We start from the raw sequence: 21,165 nt of genomic DNA, 5'->3' as shown, positions 1-21,165 counted from the left end.
TAGAGCAGAGAAAAAAATTACTAATTAAAATCTTAACTCACAATTAAGAGCAAGTTTAGAGGTAGAAATGCAGAAAGAACTGTGCCAGTCTTCTGCATTTGCCAGCAATTAGGTATTTTAATACTGACAAGCTGTTCTGTTCAATGTTGTAGTTGGTTCAGAATGATTAGATGGATCTACTGAATATCAAAACTTGCTAGCAACAAAAGATCCTTAGAGTGAACTTTCAAAGAGGAAGCTGACATATGCATGGTAAAAAAAAATTTAAAATGCTTTTGCAGACCACAAAGTTAGAACGGCATTTAGATAATTGTAAAAATGTGGAAATAATGCAATTTGCAGCAGCACCAGAAGTATATACAGCTGCTATTTAATAATTTGTCATTAAGAAACCAATAACTATAAAAATTTCATTAGATAATTCCTTTTACATTTCACTCCATCCTTGGAGCATGAGCCAAATGCTCATTCATTTGTAACACAAACATCATTGAAGCAACAAAAATCAATACTTTTTGTAGAAGTTTATATATTCTTCAGAATATGCCCCCAAAAAATACAATAAGTGAATTGCAAAATAAAAATGCAGAGCAAGTGAATCATCTGCAAGGAATATTAGAACTACATATACAGTTAAATATATTTTTCAACATTTTTCTTTTTGCATTTTGCTTTATGTGCATAACCAGAAAGTTCCGAATCATCCCCAGACAATTTTCTTTTCTTTTTCTTAACTGCTTTGTCACTGAAATAATCACTGTCATCCCGCCCATGGGTTTCAGTGTCTGCATCTAGTTCTGCTGTCTTCCGTTTTTTCTTTTTGTGTTTCTTACTGTTTAATATTACTTCAGTGCTTCCCATTTGATCTTCATGGCAATTCTGGTCTGAAATCTCATAATTCAGAGTCTCTTCAACTTCTCGGTCACATGTCTCATCTTTCTTCTTTTTCTTTTTACGTACTATCCCATCATTTTGTTCTCCAGTATTATCTTGAAGTGATCCTTCAGAATCCACACACGTTGCCTGCAACCTGGACATAAAGTAACAAACCAGTAAAGTAGACAAATAGCTCACAGTAAACATTGTTGTTTCTTGGTAACTCAGTCACATGTCAAAAAGTTGTTCTCATGATGAGCATAGGGCACATGTACATTTTGAGTACTCTTGAATTAAATAGATAGCCTGAGTAAATCAACAATAATAGTTTCTGTATGTTAAACTGGTAAGCAAGTGAACCAATAACAAATCTACAGCATTACAGATTGAATCTATTTTTAGCCTTGGGTCATGAACTTTCTAGCATTGTGTTAGAAATCTTTTTCTGTCCAGCTTATAACAGATTGCCAAATATCCAAATCCTTCACGATCCAACCTTTCCCCACTGGCAGTGGGAAAAAAAGTGAGTTTGTTTCTTATTAAATTCATTCTCTGGATGCAAAGCCAGCACTTACTGCCCATATTAATAAGCACTAAGAACTTGGTAGAGGAACTGCTTCTTGAACCAAGTATCATTTGGTACAACTTCAGAGGGCAGTTGAGAGCCAAATGCATAGGTCTGAGTCATTGACAGATCAGCTGGACTTTTATAACAACATTACAGCTTCATGGCCACAGTTTGTGTTGAGAACTGTAATTCTTTAAAATAAAATAACTAAAATTGTCAAATTGTGCTTTCTGCATTACTAGTATTGTAGTATAACCAATATAATACTTCAATCCTGGTCAGTGTATCTTACAGCTGTTAATATACATTGAATCTCAATGTAAACTGCATTGTTATTAACTGGGAAGAAGGAGCACAGCATCATTAACTAAACAAAATTTGGTGGGGGATACATTTGTCTAAGATAGAAAGTGTACAGAATACATAGAGGTGATATGGTTGGGCAAAAATATGGCAAATGAAGTATAATGTGGAAAATTAGTCGTTATCCATTTTGGTAGGAAGAACAAGCTAAACAAGAAATGGAGGGAGACTACAGAATGCTGCAGTATTGAAGTTACTAGATGTTCTTGTATATGATAACCAAAATATTTGCTCAAACTAGAGATACTTCAGCTGCAGCCATTCATTTAAGGGAAAATAGAAGAAACAAAACCAGAGCTCCCTGAATGGTGAAAGAAATCTGGAAGCTCGTGCCATAGTTTTCTAGTCTTCCTCCGATGTAGGAGTTGTTTCAGGACTGGAGAATTGCAAATGTTCTATCCTTTTCAAAAAATATTAATAAATTTAATCTCAGTAGTGGGAAAACTTTTAAAAGAAATAAATCTAGGCCAAACTTAATCACTTTAAAGGCAAATCATCTTTAACAAATCTTGTTGCATTTTTGTTCAACTGCTAGAAGATGTATAATGGATTTCCCCAAGGGCTCCGCATATAGAATCATTTTCCCTGATCCATGACCTAGATTTGGATGTGGAGAGTACAATTTCAAAATTTACAATGACTAAACACTTAGAAGTGTTGGGAACAATGAGGATAGTGCTAAATTTCCAAAGAACACAGAACAGCTGGTGGAATGGGACATTCGATTCATTGTAGGAAGAGGAGAGGTAGTATAAAATAAGTTATGCAATTCTGAAGGGAATGAAGGAGCCAAAGGACCTGGGTGTATGTGTGTATAAATTACTGAAGTAGAAAAACATTGAGAAAAATGTAATATACCATGCAAGATCCTTAGTTTTACAAATAGTGGCATAGAAAACAAAAGCAAGGGAGGTTAAGACGAACCTTGACAAAACTGGCTCACCTTCCAACTGGAAAAATAGGTCAAATTCTGGGTAGTGGGCTGTGATGAAATTTGTGCAAAACAAATTTACAAATAATTTCCGTTATATTGCTCCATGAGTGAAGCTAGAATGATTCTCCTCAAAGAAAGGAAATTTGAGAAGAAATTTGATAAAAATATTCAAGATTATTCAGGGTCTGGACAGAATAGATTGCAAAAAACTGCTTCTATTGGTGAAAGGGTCAAGAACCAGAGATAGGGAAGTCGATGAGAGGCCAAAATCAGATCAACAATACTTTAAACGAATGACAGAACAAGCGTGAAACTCACCATGACTTACTCAACAACAAATTACACGCACACAAAACTGAGTGATGTTAAAAAAGATCCTAAAGCATTTCACAACAGTACTGTTAATTTAAGTACGAGACCAAGCAACAAAAGATAATACTAGGCAGGTTGACAAAAAACTTGGCAAAGAGATAGATTTTAAGAAACACCTTAAAGGAAGAACAAGAGAAGCAGAGACAGATTTTCAGAGTTTGGGACCAAACCATGTGAAGGCAAGCCACCAACAGTGGGGCAATTATGATTGAGAATACACAAAATTACACCAGAATTAGGAATGCAAACACTGTGAAGGGCTGTGGAGTTGGTGGAGATGCTAGAGATAGAAAGGAACAGAGTGCAAGGAGGTGAAAAGAGTGATGAGAACTTTTAAGGTAAAGACACTGCTTTCATTTTCTTCCTACCATCACCAGACCTAGTACTGCATAACATCCACCAATAATGATAGAAACTTCTAGTACACAGCTAACCATCAGAGTCAATATTCTCTGACTAAGATAGCTTCAATATCATAACTCAGTTGACACAAATGATTCCAAGACACCTTTCAAAATGATTCTTCACTTTGTCAACCTTATTCCTTAAGGAACACAGCAGATTAACTATGGGACAACCCATGGGATCTCCGCTATCAGGATTCATAGCAGAAGCGGTAATGCACCACACACTGCAGCACAGATGAACTTTGGAAAACAGAGAACCACCTATACAACATATTCAAGAAGAACGGATACTCAAAAAATACAGTCCGCAGATTCCTCAAGAACAAACCACGACAAGCAGACCAAGCAAAGCCAGAAACCTTAACCACCTTACCATACATCAAAGTAGTTTCAGAAATGACAGCCAGACTACTAAGACCCCTCGGAATCCTAGTAGCACACAAACCACCAACACACACAAACAAAAACTAACAAACTTAAAAGACGCAGTACAACCCATGGACAAAACCAACATCATCGACAAAATTCCATGCAAGGACTGGCACAAACACTACGTAGGACAAACAGGAAGAAAGCTAGCCACCAGGATACACAAACACCAGCTAGCCACAAAAAGACACGACCCTCTCTCCTTCGTAGCCCTACACACAAATGAAGAAAATCAGCAATTCGACTGGGACAGGCTAAGCAAAGACATGCCAGAGAATTCCTAGAGGCCTGGCGCTCCAACCACAACGCCATAAACAAACACATAGATCTAGATACCATCTATCAACCCCTCAGAAAACGAACAGGAAATGACATCACCACAAACCCCAGGAACCCCATCCAGGACAAACATATAAATAGAAAGCAGGAGACAACAGCTTCGCTTCACTGGGAGGTCGCCACTGATGATGTTACCTGGCCAGGGAATGCAACGTCTGGATATCAAACCTACAGCTCAGCGAGCAAACCAACACCCTAGATTAACTAGTTAGTTATTCTATTACAGTTTGAAGTATTTTGTAAATTGGTTGGTGCTATTTCCAACAATTCAGCTTTAAAAGCACTTTATTGACTATAAAGCCCTTCAGGACATGCTACAGACATTAAATATAGTAAATACATGCCTTTCACTGCATCGTACTCATTTGGTTCACCTTGGCAAGTTAAAACTTGACAACCTGTCATAAGATTTTGATAGTTAACAGCATTTTAGTTTGCCTTGTGGCAGAGATAAAGTCATCTCCTGAAATTTAAAGAGCAGTTACATAAACAAATCCTTAATGGCAAACTGAAAATGATCAACATACTCAGATTAGGAAGTGGAGGGATTAGGAAAGTGGGGAAGGGGATAAAAAGTAAGGTGAGGATGATGGTGCAAAGGAGGAGAAGACAGTAATCAGAAATGTGGAAATAAAGAAATAGTAATTGAAAATAAATCAAAGATAGATCTCAAGTTGCTATGTATGGAAGTAGTAGAATCATTGCTAACAAATGTCTCTGAAAACAAATGAAGGGGAAGGTTATGATTTGAAATTGTTGGACTTAGCGTTCAGCCAGATGGTTACAAAGTGCCTAATAAAAGGATGATTTGGTGTATTTCATCTTCTTTCATTGGAATATAGTGTAGGAGGCAGAGGTGAACGTGAGATGTAAATTTCAATTAAAATTTAAATTTCAATACTCTTTTGTATCCCTCCTCAACTTGCTTCCATTTCTAGAGATAAACAATCGACTAATATAGCAATCCACTAAGCCCAATGACTCCCACAGCTACCTTGACTACATTTTCTTTCACCTTGCCTCTTATATTATTCCTCCCGTTTCCACATTGTGCTTGGACTAACAACATACAGTAAACTAAGTTCTTTATTACTCCACTGAGAAACTGACTTGCACTTTGGTTCATGGAACGTTTATTAGTATTAAATCAAGTATATTTATTTCTGTTTTCAATTCTTTGCAGCCCCGCCACACATACACACTCCATCATTTCCACTGCTTCCAATGGGATTTCCCACTTCCCATCCCTACTGCTTCAATAGTTTGAAGGGTTCATTCCCTCTGTGAACCTGGTCCACTCCCCAGTCAAACCCAACATCTCCTTGCTTCACTTTCCTTCTTATGGAAGCACAGGAAAAGCAACACTTAACCCTTTTGCTTCCTCTCTTCCTCCTCAACCTGAAATGTCACCTTTGGTTTTTTCCTCTACAGATTCTGCCTAAGCATAGTACTTCTGTTATTTCAGATTTTCAGTACTAATGGTATTTTGCTTCTCATTAGGAAAGTGACGAAGGCTTTTAAATTCAGCTATCTTGATCTGTACAATCTTTTAAATGCCTCAGAGTTAACACAACACTGAAAACATTCAATGGCAGCTGCAAGATGTGAATGTACTTTGTAATGTTTGAAGTATCACACGATAAATAAACTTTTTTTTGCATTTATCAAACTGTGTAGATAAATTATAATCACTCTTAATAGCTTAAAAATAAAATTATTGCAGTTGTCTGGAAAAAGTCAAATTCCACAGCAGAAAACAAAAAACACGTCCATTCTCTTTTCTTAATGACCTAACGCAATTCCAGAAAACTGTAACTTTGAAAAGTGGAAATGATGTTATCAGGTCATTAACTATGGCAAAAAGGAGACATTCTCCCAGTTTCACTCAAAAGGAATCACAGTCCAACAAGTGATCCAAATAATAACTCCCAGATGCGCAGTTGAAAACTCAGTTTAAAATCGTACCAGTCTCCACATCATTAACTACCCCTATTCAAAAGTCATAAATGTGTAACACTTTTATCTAGTGATAAGTACCAGTACCTTAAATGCAACTGTCCTCGAATGCACAGTACACCAGCGACATCAGCATCCAGCTGCAGAACTTCAAATTTCAAGCTATCGCCCACTGTTACTGCAAAACCTGGCCAAGTTCCATTTGCCTTGTGTGGTTTGGGTATTGAAGCATTAAAACACCCATGTACCAGACAGCCAAGATGACTTGGAGCAACTTTATTTACGATACCCTGAAAAAGTTTGACACACAAATTTATTAGCCATGCATTTAAAATTAAAGTGACAAAAACCGTGGTTACTTTAAAATTGATAAATATGAACATATACTATAAGCCCCACATTCTAAGTAACATTCAAAAGTTAAATGCTTTTTAGATTAGATTACTTACAGTGTGGAAACAGGCCCTTCGGCCCAACAAGTCCACACCGGCCCGCCGGAGCGCAACCCACCCATACCCCTACATTTACCCCTTACCTAACACTACGGGCAATTTAGCATGGCCAATTCACCTGACCCGCACATCTTTTGGACTGTGGGAGGAAACCGGAGCACCCGGAGGAAACCCACGCAGACACGGGGAGAACGTGCAAACTCCACACAGTCGCCTGAGTCGGGAATTGAACCCGGGTCTCAGGCGCTGTGAGACAGCAGTGCTAACCACTGTGCCACCGTGCCACCCGCTTTTGATTTACTGTTCAAAGAGACACAGTCACTCACTGCACCATCAACAGTTTGACAGAGTTTGTGAAAGCCTATAGTCCAGGTGGTCATTCCTGGGAAAAACGAAAGGCTATATATGGTACACAACAACTCATTCTGTTTTATCATTTTAAGACAAACACACCTATATTTACAAACTGAACAACATGTCAAGATCTAGTCATGGTTGAGAGCCAATTTTCTCCAATTAAAGAATGGAAAGAATGAAGAATGCACCCTTGGCTAAGTTTCTGATCCCATGCACTCACCAATGCAATACTACATCTTTGTAACTGCCCTGGTCAAATCCTTCTGAAGCTAAAACACTCATCCCATTTTTTGTAACTATTCCAATCTTATAAAATTCTTACAGTATTCTCTCAAAAGCTATACCATTTAACATTCTGAAAATGAGCAAGCCGTAAATAAAACACACAGATAGTTGCCTACCTTTTCCAAAAAAACTAATTCTCCTTTATACAATTTTAATTTTGAGTGATTTTTATTCACCTCCTTGGAAACCGTTTTCAGTAATTGTCCAAAACTAGAAGTGAAGGCGGCCGAAAGTTTACATACTTTTAACTGTACTGTCAAATCAGTCACTCTAGGAAGAAAGTGAGATTAACACAGCACTTGCCTCAAATTTTGCCTCCTTTTAGGTGCACAGTACCTATTAAATTAATTTTGAATCAAAATTCAGATGTTCTTTTTGCTCCAGCATCTTGGAGCACTACAATAATATACTGACCTACCAAACCGCAATTCACAAAATATTATAAAATATGCTTAATCAAATACAGAAAAAAAATTTGTCAAACTCAGTCCTTGATTTTATTGTATTAGCTGCATGATTACGTATTCTTATCAACGGGCTTCATCTTCTGATGGGAGACAAATAATTTGAGTGATAAGACTTTGAAACAGTTGTTCCATCTTAAAACTGCAGGCCTTTAAGCAGAAAAGTCTGGGATTTTGTTCTCTCAATAGGTTTCATTCTGCTACTCACTACAGGACTAAAACTGTGCTCAAGCATCCCAAACATCTACAACCCTACCCATTTCTTTCTCAAACTTGTATTCTCACACCAAATATCTGATGGCAGTTTAACAGTTGCTTGCCCAATTCTTTAGTATTAAAGAATTTTGAAGGCAGTTTATTCTTAAAACCTACTTGCATACCAATCTTTCCTTTGCTCCTTAAGTTTCATTTCTTTTCCCCCAAAATTAACACCTAAATTTAAATTACATTTTTCTTAAAACCCCTTATATCCACACTACTGACTCTGCTTTTTTATTGCCTGAAAATTGTGCCTTTTTCACATTTACCTTCCAGTTAAACTTACCATCAGCTTCTGTCCAATTTTAGGCCTGAAGATAACAAAATCTGCTTCAATATTGACATGGATATATCCTTGGTCATCATAGATGTCACCCAATTCACCAATTAATCTGACTTTATCGAAAGCAATTGGGACACCCTGCAGACTAATAAATATATCAAGAGGTTACACAATTCTTCTAACTTTTTTTTAAAGATATGAACATAAATGCAGAATAATTATTCAGTACATTTGCTGTTATGTAACATCTTTTTAAAGAAGATGTAAAATTCAAAACGGAATATAAATAGGCATTTTACCTAAAGGTAAACCCCACCTGAATGTATTGCAATAGGATCACTGTTAAAATGGTACAAGAAGGATCAGTGAAGATGCAGCATACATGATACATTTTGAAGTTTAGATTGTCTACTTTCAATGATAACAAAATGTTTTGCCGAGACCAGAATTACATGCTGAGCAAGCTAGCTAAGGGATTCCGCAAATTATACAGTTCCCACATCAAACTGATGCTTTCTCTCAGTTTTTCCAAGTGAAACAGTTGCACCTGTTTTGGCCAGATCATTAAAAACATCCTCAGGAAAAAGGATGGGATACATGGAAGTACCTACTGGTCAAGATATTACATCTGATTCAAAGGCGAGATTTCCAGCGAGAAGATTTGTTTTCTCTTCATACTCCCAAGAGCAAAGTAGGCACTCTCAGGCACCAGCAGGTCTATGTTATTTCACTCAAGTAAGCACTCATCATGAGGTGAGACACAGAGCAGCCAGACCATTTGACTGTGAACAGCATAACTGGTTAGCCTGTAACATGCATACCAGTCTTCTGCAGTAATGTTATTTCTTTCCCTCGCATGATTAGGAGCATGGGACCAACTGTAACAACATCCTGTTTTCTGATGAAAGCAATTTATTCAACAGAGACTGGGAATCACACCTGGATCTTCTGTTTAGTACAGTTTAATATTAAACCAAGTTGTGTCTTTATTCATGAAGCCACGTCTAATTAAAAGTTGATGTGAATTATAGAGTGAAGAAAGGAATCGTGGGTTTCCTTACAGGCAATCATTTCATTAAGGATTCCAGATGAGATCAAAAACCACAAAACTGAAACTCGTGATCATGAATAATTATCTGGATCCAAGATAAAATGACTGCCTTTTAATTACTTTTATATCTAATTATAACATATGCAGCACAGATCATAAGAGCAATCTTGTAACTCTTTGGGTTTTTTTGTTCCCAGCTGCAGATATGCGTGTGATGTCTACACTGAAGAGAATCAAAACATGATTTTTTAAATAAAATTTTCTAACTGGAACATCAACAGTGAGTTCCAAAACCATTGGAAGAAAGAGTGACAGTGCCTTCAATGATCCAATGATGTTTTAGAGGCCTTCATTTGTGAAGTGTTTTTGAATTGGTGCTATTTGCAGGCAATCTATGCAGAAGGTCCCACAATCATGTGGGAAACAAATGACCAGTTAGTTTCTTCAAAAGCCTATCCAAATATCTGTACCTTCCTCTGTACTCTGCTACAGAGGCAGCTAAATTAAGTTTGAGTCTCTGAAATGTGCCTTGAACACAACATTACAATTCAGAAGTTGAGCTGCAGCTATTTGAACAAATGTGACATGGACTTCCCATCTCCCACTAAGCCTCTTTTGAATCTCACTGTTGAGAGTTTTTCATAAATAACCAAACAAGGCAAGTTCTAAATTATGAATCCAAAGTTGATTATCCACAATAAAATCCATTTCCTAGTTCTGCCTATCAACTGAATCGATCAATATTTCTTGGTAATCTTACACTTCCATCAACACTGCTTGCAATATTTTGTTGTCAGCAAATTTCACGGTAGCTTTCCCATCCAATTACCTAAGTTAAGCAGAAACCCCACACAGATCCTTAAACAGTAGCCACATATTGCCCATTAGAGCAGCTGGAATATCTGACCGTTAGTGCTATGCCTTCAACTGGTCAGCCAGGTTTTTAATTAAGTCAATAATTTGCCTTCATTTCCACAGGAATCAACTGTAACAGTCTCTTAAAATGAACCTTATTTATTTGGAATTTCAGAAGACATTTGGTAATTATGACACAGGAAGAGACCATGAAGAGCATACCAGGTTTCTTTTGAGTAATCCAATGGCATTCTCCTATTTCATCTCTGGACCCCTACAAGTTGAGCCCTCGAATAGCCAGGCAGCAAAAACACATTCACATTCCTCTGCAACTCCTGCCCATAAATCTTAGCATTTATATCATCAGCTGATGAAAGCCTCTTGTCCACTGTATCTGTACATGTCATAATATTGTGCACTTCTTACAAAATTCCTCTCAACTGCCTTTACTCCAACCTCAGTTTCTCCGAACTAATCTTGGAACTAAAATCTCTCACCCCACGAGCTATTCTGATAAATCAAACTCAACATTCAAGGATCTTCACAGTTTTATAAAACATACAACTTCTGGTCACCATGTTCAGCATCATTTCCCTGCTTTATGCTAAATGCTTCTATTTATGAAGTCCAAGATCCCATATTATTGTCAATAAGTTCTGCCACCTTCAAAACACTACCAATGAGCCCCAGAATGAGGACATGAGTCTTTAGAGCATACATGACAAGGATGAACCATCCACAAGCATCTTTAGTCGATGTGCCAAGTAGATGATTCATTTCAGTTTCTTCCAAAGATTCCCATCATCATTGATGCCGTTCTTCAGCCAGCTGGATTCAATCCATGTAATAAGATGAGGGCACTGAATACATCAAAGGCTATAGGTCCCAACATCATTTTGGCTGCAGTACTGAAGAGTTGTGCTCCACATGTAATGTATTAAGCCACACTGTTCCAGTACACCGAGCACACTGGCACCTATCCAAGATGGTGGTAGACCTTCCAGCCAATTAGCAGTCTATAAAACTCTCAGTCATAAATATGATGGAAGCTAACATTGACTGTGCTGTCAATGTACGCACTCACAAATAATCTAACCAATTTGGGTTCCACCTGGATCATTATGCTCTTCAACTCAATTCAGCCTTGATCCAACCATGATTAAAACAGCAGGTTTCAGAAGGGAGCAATGTCTTTCACATCAGGCCAGCCTTCGACCACACATGGCATCAAGTAAAATTTAAGCAATAGGAATTGGAGAAAACGGTCCATTTGTTGAAATCCGATCTTGCACAAAGGAAGAAAATTGTGGATGCTGAAAGTCAAGTTAACCCCAAGACTAAGCAGTAGCCTAACCTCTTCAGCTGCTTCACGTTCCTGTATTACCTTTCCTGTATATTATGCTTAGCAGAGAAGATGATCGCTGATGAATGCACAAAGTTCCGTTTCATTTGCATTCTTCAGATAACGTGTCTATGCCCATATGGAGTTAAACCTGAATTCCACAGATTTAAGCTGATAAGCCACACAAGCACCAAAATGCTAATTGGTTGGGAGGTATCCAACCCATTTTTTAAAAAATTTTAAATAGCATTACTATAATGAATGGCATAACTGACACAAACATAAAGACAGCTGCAAATGTGTTGCTGGTCAAAGCACAGCAGGCCAGGCAGCATCTCAGGAATAGAGAATTCGACGTTTCGAGCATAATTAAGGGCTTATGCTCGAAACGTCGAATTCTCTATTCCTGAGATGCTGCCTGGCCTGCTGTGCTTTGACCAGCAACAAATTTGCAGCTGTGATCTCCAGCATCTGCAGACCTCATTTTTTACACAAACATGAAGACAGTCAGGAGAAGCTGGAATACCTGACCATTAGTGCTATGCCTTCAACTGGTCAGCCAGGTTTTTAATTAAGTCAATAATTTGCCTTCATTTCCACATGCTTCAACTGTAATAGTCTCTTAAAATGAACCTACTTATTTGAAATTTTAGAAGACATTTGGTAATTATGACACAGGAAGAGACCATGAAAAGCATACCAGGTTTTTTTTGAGCAATCCAATGGCATTCTCCTATTTTATCTCTGGACCCCTACAAGTTGAGCCCTCGAATAGCCAGGCAGCAAATTCCAGATCGGTGTCACTGTGCAAAAACACGCTCACATTCCTCTGCAACTCCTGTCCATAAATCCATCTATCTTAGCATTTATATCATCAGCTGATGAAAGCCTCTTGTCCACTGTATCTGTACATGGCATAATATTGTGCACTACTTACAAAATTCCTCTCAACTGCCTTTACTCATAGAACATAGAACATAGAAAGATACAGCGCAGTACAGGCCCTTCGGCCCTCGATGTTGCGCCGACCGAATCCTACCTAACCTACACTAGCCCAATAACTTCCAAATGCCTATCCAATGCCCGCTTAAATGACCATAAAGAAGGAGAGTTCACCACTGCTACTGGCAGGGCATTCCATGAACTCACAACCCGCTGTGTAAAGAATCTACCCCTAACATCTGTCCTATACCTACCACCCCTTAATTTAAAGCTGTGTCCCCTAGTAACACCTGACTCCATTAGCGGTAAAAGGTTCTCAGTGTCGACCCTATCTAAACCCCTAATCATTTTATACACCTCTATCAAATCTCCCCTAAACCTTCTCTTCTCCAATGAGAACAGCCCCAAGTGCCTCAGCCTTTCCTCATAAGATTTTCCTACCATTCCAGGCAACATCCTGGTAAATCTCCTCTGCACTCGTTCCAATGCCTCCACATCCTTCCTATAGTATGGCGACCAAAACTGCACACAATACTCCAGATGAGGCCGCACCAGAGTCTTATACAGTTGCAACATGACCTCAGGACTCCGGAACTCAATTCCTCTACCAATAAAGCCCAGTACACCATATGCCTTCCTCACAGCACTATTTACCTGGGTGGCAACTTTCAGAGATCTGTGTACATGGACACCAAGATCCCTCTGCTCATCCACACTACCAAGTAGCCTACCATTAGCCCAGTAATCCATCTTCTTGTTACTCCTACCAAAGTGAATGACTTCACACTTAGCTACATTGAATTCCATTTGCCACATTTCTGCCCAGCTCTGCAACTTATCTATATCCCGCTGTAACCTACCACTTCCTTCCTCACTATCCACAACTCCACCGACTTTTGTGTCATCCGCAAACTTGCTTACCCAGCTTTCAAGCCCTTCCTCTAGATCATTTATAAAGATAACAAAAAGCAATGGTCCCAAAACAGATCCTTGTGGTACACCGCTAGTAACTGCACTCCAAGATGAACATAGTCCATCAACTACTACCCTCTGTCTCCTTCCAGCCAGCCAATTCCTAATCCAAACCTCTAATGTATCCTCAATGCCATACCTCCGTAGTTTTAGCATTAGCCTACCATGGGGAACCTTATCGAACGCCTTACTAAAATCCATATACACAACATCTACTGCTTTACCCTCGTCCACTTCCTTAGTCACCTTCTCAAAGAACTCAATAAGGTTTGTGAGGCACGACCTGCCCTTCACAAAACCATGCTGGCTATCCTTGAGCATGTTATTCCTATCCAGATGTTCATAAATCTTATCCCTTACCATTCTCTCTAAGACTTTGCCCACCACTGAAGTCAGACTCACTGGCCTATAGTTACTAGGGCTATCCCTACTCCCTTTCTTGAACAAGGGGACCACATTCGCTATCCTCCAGTCCTCTGGTACTATTCCCGTTGACAATGACGACATAAAAATCCAGGCCAATGGCTCTGCTATCTCCTCCCTAGCTTCCCATAGGATCCTAGGGTAAATGCCATCAGGCCCAGGAGACTTATCTATTTTCATCCTCTCCAATATTCCCAGAACCTCTTCCCTGCATATTTCCAGGCCATCCATTCTAATCATTTGTGACTCCATATTCACATCAGCAACAGTGTCCTGTTCCTGAGTGAATACTGATGAAAAGTATTGATTTAGTGTCTCTCCAATCTCCTCCGCCTCCACACACAACTTCCCACTACTATCCTTGACTGGACCGATACCTACCCTAGTCATCCTTTTATTCCTGACATACCTATAGAAAGCCTTTGGGTTTTCCCTAATCCTACCAGCTAAAGACTTTTCATGTCCCCTTCTCGCTTCTCTTAGCTCTCTCTTTAGATCCTTCCTGGCTACCTTATAACTCTCTATCGCCCCAACTGAACCTTCATGCCTCATCTTTACATATGCCGCCTTCTTCCCTTTCACAAGGGATTCCAATTCCTTACTAAACCAAGGCTGCCTCACAAGGCCCTTTGCACCATGCCTGACTGGTACATACTTATCGAGGACACGTAGTAGCTGCTCCTTGAACAATCCCCACATCTCATTAGTGTTCTTCTCTTGAAGCCTGTTTTTCCAATCCACACATCCTAAGTCATGCCTCACTGCATCATAATTTCCCTGCCCCCAGCTATAACTCTTCCCCTGCGGCGCACACTTATCCCTCTCCATCACTAAAGTAAAAGTCACCGAGTTGTGATCACTGTCCCCGAAGTGCTCACCTACCTCCAAGTCTAACACCTGGCCTGGTTCATTACCTAGAACCAAATCCAGTATAGCCTCACCTCTTGTTGGCCTGTCTACATAAGATTGTTGGCCTGTCTACATAACTCCAAGCAGAACAATCTCGGTTCCTCCGAGCTAATCTTGGAACTAAAATCTCTCACCCCACGAGCTATTCTGATAGATCAAACTCAACACTCAAGGATCTTCACAGTTTTATAAAGCATACAACTTCTGGTCACCATGCTTTAACATAGGTTCAGCATCATTTCCCTGCTTTATGCTAAATGTTTCTATTTATGAAGTCCAAGATCCCATATTATTGTCAAATCTGCCACCCTCAAAACATTACCTATGAGCCTCAGAATGAGGACATGAGCCTTTAGAGTATACATGACAAGGATGAACCATCTACAAGCATCTTTAGTCGATGTGCCAAGTAGATGATTCATTTCAGCTTCTACCAAAGATTCCAATCATCATTGATGTAGTTCTTCAGCCAACTGGATTCAATCCATGTAATAAGGTGAGGGCACTGAATACATCCATCTGCTTAGTGAGGCAAGGTGACATCAAAAATCGATGACAGATATTTAAGCTTGAATGAATCTGCATGTGCATGGGTGACGTTATTAGGTCCCATTTGCAATAAAGTCACTGATTCATCTTGCAGAGATGGTCCTGCTGAGGCTGAATGTTTACACGACCAGGGAAGCCCGGGACAGAGAAGCCAGCAGAGGAGTGCTAGCTGTTAGTGGGCAAGTGACAGATTGAACACAGCTTTTGTCTCCAAAGACATCCTCCCACCTGCACAGTTAGCATCCTCCCATCTTGTAGACGAAGATTAGACTTTTTTCTGGCTAATAACTTAGATACAGATGTAAACTATCCAAAGTAGGCTGCCAACTCAGCTTGCATGTCCTGCTGTCCTTTCGAGGTCAACAAGTAACTGACTTAGATTCCCAGATTAATACATTTAAGCACTTTAACCAGTTCAGATTTCAGCTGTGTGACAAAGATCAGGCATTTCAGACATTGGGGCCCCATACTGGTGCACACACGGGAAAGCCATAAAATTAATAATGGAACATTATCACCTATCATAGTTTCTACTGCAAGGTGATGCAAGAGCTGGAAATGTATCAGAATAATGGACCTTGATGTTTTTTGTCCACAAATGGCTGGACAAAAACAGCTTGTCTCCAACAATTTTGTCGGTTAACTGGAAAGACTATTCAATACAGGTATTTCAGAGAAGTATCAAAAGAAAACATTATCAGCCTCATCTATTTTACAAATTCAGCAATATTATTCATTTTTAAAAGAAAACAGAATTTAACAAAAAAGGTTTCACCTTCATTGCTCTTGGTTGAGACAAAAATATTACTTAAATGGAGCACAACAGCAGAATGCTGTGACACAAGGTCCTTTGTGGGCTCATGTACATAGAGCAAGCTAGTATACAGGTATAACAGGCAACTGGGAAGGCAAATACTATTTTGCAAGGGCTTTATTGCAAGGAGAATAGCTTATAGAAGTTGGCAGCTGTGGAGGCTCAGTCATTCATTATACTCAAGGCTGGGATTGATAAAATGTCTACAAGTTAAAAACACGTACAGTGATAGCACTGAAAGGCAGCAAAATAGAGGATCAGCCAAAATTTCACTGACAGAAATGGTTCAAAGGGCTATCTGGTTTACACGTTAAAATAGTCAGGACAAATAGTTAACAGCACAAACAGAGGTTAATGGATATGAACTTGTAGCCTTTATGGCTGCATGACTACAAAGAGATCGAAGTCGGGAACTAAATATTCAGGATATGTGACTTTTGAAACAATATATTACAAAGCCAACCAGAAATCAGACTACAGAGGAACCTCAATTATCCAAAGGACACAGGCAGGGAGTATTTTGTTCAGATAATCAAATGTCAGATAAGCGAATGCTGGACAACATAGTTAGCTAAGCATCGGGACCTTGCGATCTTGTTCGAATAATCCGAAATTCAGATAACTGAATGCCGGATAATCGAGGTTCTTCTATATTTGGAATTGAATATTCTCAATGGCCCAATGGGATTCTGGTCTCTCAGAATCACAGCACAGTGGCTGAGAGGTTAGCACTACTGCCTCACCTGGGTTCAATTCTGGCCTTGGATGACTGTGTGAAGTTTGCACATTCTCCCCTGGTCTGCATAGGTTTCCATAGGGGTGTTCCGGTTTCCCCCCTTAGTCCAAATAGATCCATCCAGATGCCTTTTAAATGTTGTAATTGTACCAGTCCCCACCACTGTATCTGTCAGCTGATTCCATATATGAATCATCCTCTGTGTGAAAACATTGCCGTTTAGGACCCTTTTAAATCTTTCCCCTCTCACCCTAAACCTATGCCCTCTAGTGCTGGTCTGCCCCCAACTCAGGGAAAAGAACTTGTCTACTTACCCTATCTTGTCCCTCATGATTTTATAAACGTCTATGAGGTCACCCTCAGCCTCCGACGTTCCAGGGAAAAGAGTATCAGCTTATTCAGCCTCTCCCCTTAGATCAAATCCTCCAACCCTGGCAACATCCTTGTAAATCTTTCCAGAATCCTTTCAAGTTTCACAATATCCTTCCTATAGGAGAGAGACCAATGGGCCAAGTGCAGGCACATAGGATTAGATTAATTTAGGATATCTGGTTGGCATGGACAAGTTGGACTGAAGGGTCTGTTTCTGTTCATCTCTATGACTCTATGTGCAGTTTAGGTGGATAGGCCATGCTAAATTGCCACAAAGTGCCCAGGAACGCGCAGATTAGGTGGATTAGTCAAGGAAAATGCAGAGTTATGGGGATAGGGTAGAGTGCTGTGTCTGGGTGGACTGCTCTTCAGATGATCAGTGCAGATTCAATTGGCCTCATTCTGCACTGAAAAGATTCTATAACCAAACGATAGAGTTGAAGTTGACATTGAAGCTTTGGATCAGCAGTGATCGTGGTAATTAGTGGAGCCGGCTTGACTGGTTTTATGGTCTTTTTCTTCTATTTCTTGGGGGTCTCATCCAAAAATGGATGTCAAATTCAAGGTTCGTAAGAGTCAATTAGAAACTTAGCTTTTCTTTAAAAACAAAGTTTAAATTCCACACTCATTAGTCCAAGGATTTAATGTACAGAATCAATTCAACATTCCCATCATCTTTACAAACAAATTCCAAATTCAACTTGCCCTTTCTAGTAAAGAATTCCATGGATCAGCACTCCAAAACCAGCAAACAATCTAAGCAGAATATCCAAATACTCTTATCACTACCAAATCTAACTCATAACTTAACCTCACCTCTTTACCTCCTCCTTTCAACTCACATTCAACTCTAAACTTCCCAAACTGCCACCTCAGTTTTTGCTCACCGCAATTCCAACTCACCCCGTCTGACAATCTCCTCTTAAAAACTAACCCCACCTTGACGTGTATTTCCCCACTCCGTCCCCTGGTTTCTGACTCTCCCACAGGTCTTCCCCATCTTCTGTGATCTCCCAAACCCCAAATCCTCCCTCTTCCACACCTTCCTACTCCTTCACCCATTCCTCTCTCCAGCCTCTCCTCTCCCTTTCACTCCCCTTCACTTTCCCTCATTGCCCTCCGACATGCCCTCACCTCCCATTGCTCTCACTCCCCACACTCCTCCCATGTCTATTCACCTTCCAGTGCCCTCATACTCAGGCTCAGCCCTCAACCTACACCAAAATTTCCCCAAAACCCATACACAATCTCACATTACGTCTCACACCACCACCCCCTCACATCTCCCCCATTCCCCTCAATCCCCTATATCCCCCTCATGCCATCCCCCACACCATCCTCACAACCCCCATGATCCCACTTCCTCACACACATCCCCCCCAATGCCACCACTCCCCTCAACCTCCAACATCCCCCTCACGCCCCTCCACATCCACATCCACCTCATGCCATCCTCCTCACATGCCGTCCCCCACACATCCCACCGTCCCCCTTATATGCTGTCCCCCACACACCCCACCGTCCCCCCTCACACCCCCATCCCACCTTCCCCCCTCACACCACCCGTCCCCCCTCAACCCCCCAGTCCCCCTCACACCCCCCATCCCACCTTCCCCCTCACACCCCATCCCCCCGTCCCCCTCACCCCCATCCCCCTCAACCCCCCCATCCCACTGTCCCCCTCAACCCCCCAGTCCCCCTCACCCCCCCAGTCCCCCTCAACCCCCCATCCCACCGTCCCCCTCACCCCCCCATCCCCCTCACATCCCCCATCCCCCTCAACCCCCCATCCCACCGTCCCCCTCACCCCCCCATCCCCCTCACATCCCCCATCCCCCTCACACCCCCATCCCCCCGTCCCCCTCACCCCCATCCCCCTCAACCCCCCCATCCCACTGTCCCCCTCAACCCCCCAGTCCCCCTCACCCCCCCAGTCCCCCTCAACCCCCCATCCCACCATTCCCCTCACCCCCCCATCCCACCATTCCCCTCACCCCCTCACATCCCCCATCCCACCATTCCCCTCACGCCTCTCCATACCCCCCTCACAAAGCCCACTCTCGCACCCCCCCAATCCCACCATTCCCCCCCCCCCGCACATCCACCTCACGTTCCGCATTCTGCTCACGCCCCCCCCCCCCGGCCAGGGAACCCCGATATCGCCCGCACGTGCCCCCATCACCTCCCTCCCCCACGTCACCCTCACACACCCCCACCCCCAGCCCCCTGCGCCCCCGCGCGGACCTCTCGGAGAACCGCAGTAACTCCATCCGCAGCTGCTTCTCGATGCCGGATCTCTGCCGCTTCAGGTACACCGGGGCCAGGGTGATGTGCCTCCGGCAGGTGTCCAGCACCAGGCACGAATACGGCCTCTGGATAAGGGCGCAGGCCTGGCTGAAGGAGAGCTGCTGGCCTTGGCCCCCTGCCCCGGGGGCCGCACCACCCTCCTGACCACCATTCGCCATGCTGCCGTTACTACCGTAAAGCGGCGCTGCACCGTGCCGTCGTAAAGTGGGTTTCCAGCCACCAGGTGGCGCTGGTCTCCAGTCAGAGAGAGACATCAGCTTCAGGTCTTTGGACAAGTTAGACAACTTGTTATAACATTAAACCTTACTCTCTGTCCATGTAAAAAATGAGGTCTGCAGATGCTGGAGATCACAGCTGCAAATGTGTTGCTGGTCAAAGCACAGCAGGCCAGGCAGCATCTCAGGAATAGAGAATTCGACGTTTCGAGCATAAGCCCTTCATCAGGAATAAGAGAGAGAGAGAGAGCCAAGCCGGCTGAGATAAAAGGTAGGGAGGAGGGACTAGGGGGAGGGGCGATGGAGGTGGGATAGGTGGAAGGAGGTCAAGGTGAGGGTGATAGGACGGGTGGGGGCGGAGAGGTCAGGAAGAGGATTGCAGGTTAGGAGGGCGGTGCTGAGTTGAGGGAACCGACTGAGACAAGGTGGGGGGAGGGGAAATGAGGAAGCTGGAGAAATCTGAGTTCATACCTTGTGGTTGGAGGGTTCCCAGGCGGAAGATGAGGCGCTCCTCCTCCAGCCGTCGTGTAGTTGTGTTCTGCCGGTGGAGGAGTCCAAGGACCTGCATGTCCTCGGTGGAGTGGGAGGGAGAGTTAAAGTGTTGAGCCACGGGGTGATTGGGTTGGTTGGTTCGGGCGGCCCGGAGGTGTTCTCTGAAGCGTTCCGCAAGTAAGCGGCCTGTCTCACCAATATAGAGGAGGCCACATCGGGTGCAGCGGATGCAATAGATGATTAGACTAGACTAGACTTACAGTGTGGAAACAGGCCCTTCGGCCCAACAAGTCCACACCGACCCGCCGAAGCGAAACCCACCCATACCCCTACATTTACCCCTTACCTAACACTACGGGCAATTTAGCATGGCCAATTCACCTGACCCGCACATCTTTGGACTGTGGGAGGAAACCGGAGCACCCGGAGGAAACCCACGCAGACACGGGGAGAACGTGCAAACTCCACACAGTCAGTCACCTGAGTCGGGAATTGAACCCGGGTCTCAGGTGCTGTGAGGCAGCAGTGCTAACCACTGTGCCACCGTGCCGCCCACAAATGTGTGTGGAGGTACAGGTGAACTTGTGGCGGATATGGAAGGATCCCTTGGGGCCTTGGAGGGAAGTGAGGGAAGTGGAGGGAAGTGAGTGCGCCCACACCTCCACACTCACTTCCCTCCAAGGCCCCAAGGGATCCTTCCATATCCGCCACAAGTTCACCTGTACCTCCACACACATCATCTATTGCATCCGCTGCACCCGATGTGGCCTCCTCTATATTGGGGAGACAGGCCGCTTACTTGCGGAACGCTTCAGAGAACACCTCCGGGCCGCCCGAACCAAC

The 21,165-nt window shown here is 42.3% G+C and overlaps 1 protein-coding gene across 1 annotated transcript; it reads right to left on the bottom strand.

The window, feature by feature from the left end:
• Positions 1-509: 509 nt before the first annotated feature.
• polr1f (RNA polymerase I subunit F) lies at positions 510-19,774 on the bottom strand. Its single transcript, XM_060825420.1, has 4 exons — positions 19,553-19,774; positions 8,347-8,488; positions 6,332-6,534; positions 510-1,030 (listed from the first exon to the last, which is right to left on the bottom strand). Exons 1-4 carry the CDS (start codon positions 19,771-19,773, stop codon positions 634-636), a joined length of 963 nt encoding a protein of 320 aa, XP_060681403.1. The 5' UTR covers position 19,774; the 3' UTR covers positions 510-633.
• Between the last annotated feature and the right edge of the window lie 1,391 nt (positions 19,775-21,165).

This window comes from Hemiscyllium ocellatum, chromosome 5 (genome assembly GCF_020745735.1).
Source record: "Hemiscyllium ocellatum isolate sHemOce1 chromosome 5, sHemOce1.pat.X.cur, whole genome shotgun sequence".
Taxonomy (NCBI): Eukaryota; Metazoa; Chordata; class Chondrichthyes; order Orectolobiformes; family Hemiscylliidae; genus Hemiscyllium; species Hemiscyllium ocellatum.
This window is presented reverse-complemented; position numbering and strand designations above follow the sequence as displayed.

What these genes read in the sequence shown, in the direction of transcription:
- polr1f (XM_060825420.1), bottom strand. Translation starts at nt 19,773, where the DNA reads ATGGCGAATGGTGGTCAGGAGGGTGGTGCGGCCCCCGGGGCAGGGGGC. An exon ending in AAATTGGACAGAAGCTGATG is followed by an intron (nt 6,535 to 8,346) that starts GTAAGTTTAACT and finishes AAACTTTTTCAG; the next exon opens with GGTATCGTAAATAAAGTTGC. An exon ending in CGAGGACAGTTGCATTTAAG is followed by an intron (nt 1,031 to 6,331) that starts GTACTGGTACTT and finishes CTTTATGTCCAG; the next exon opens with GTTGCAGGCAACGTGTGTGG.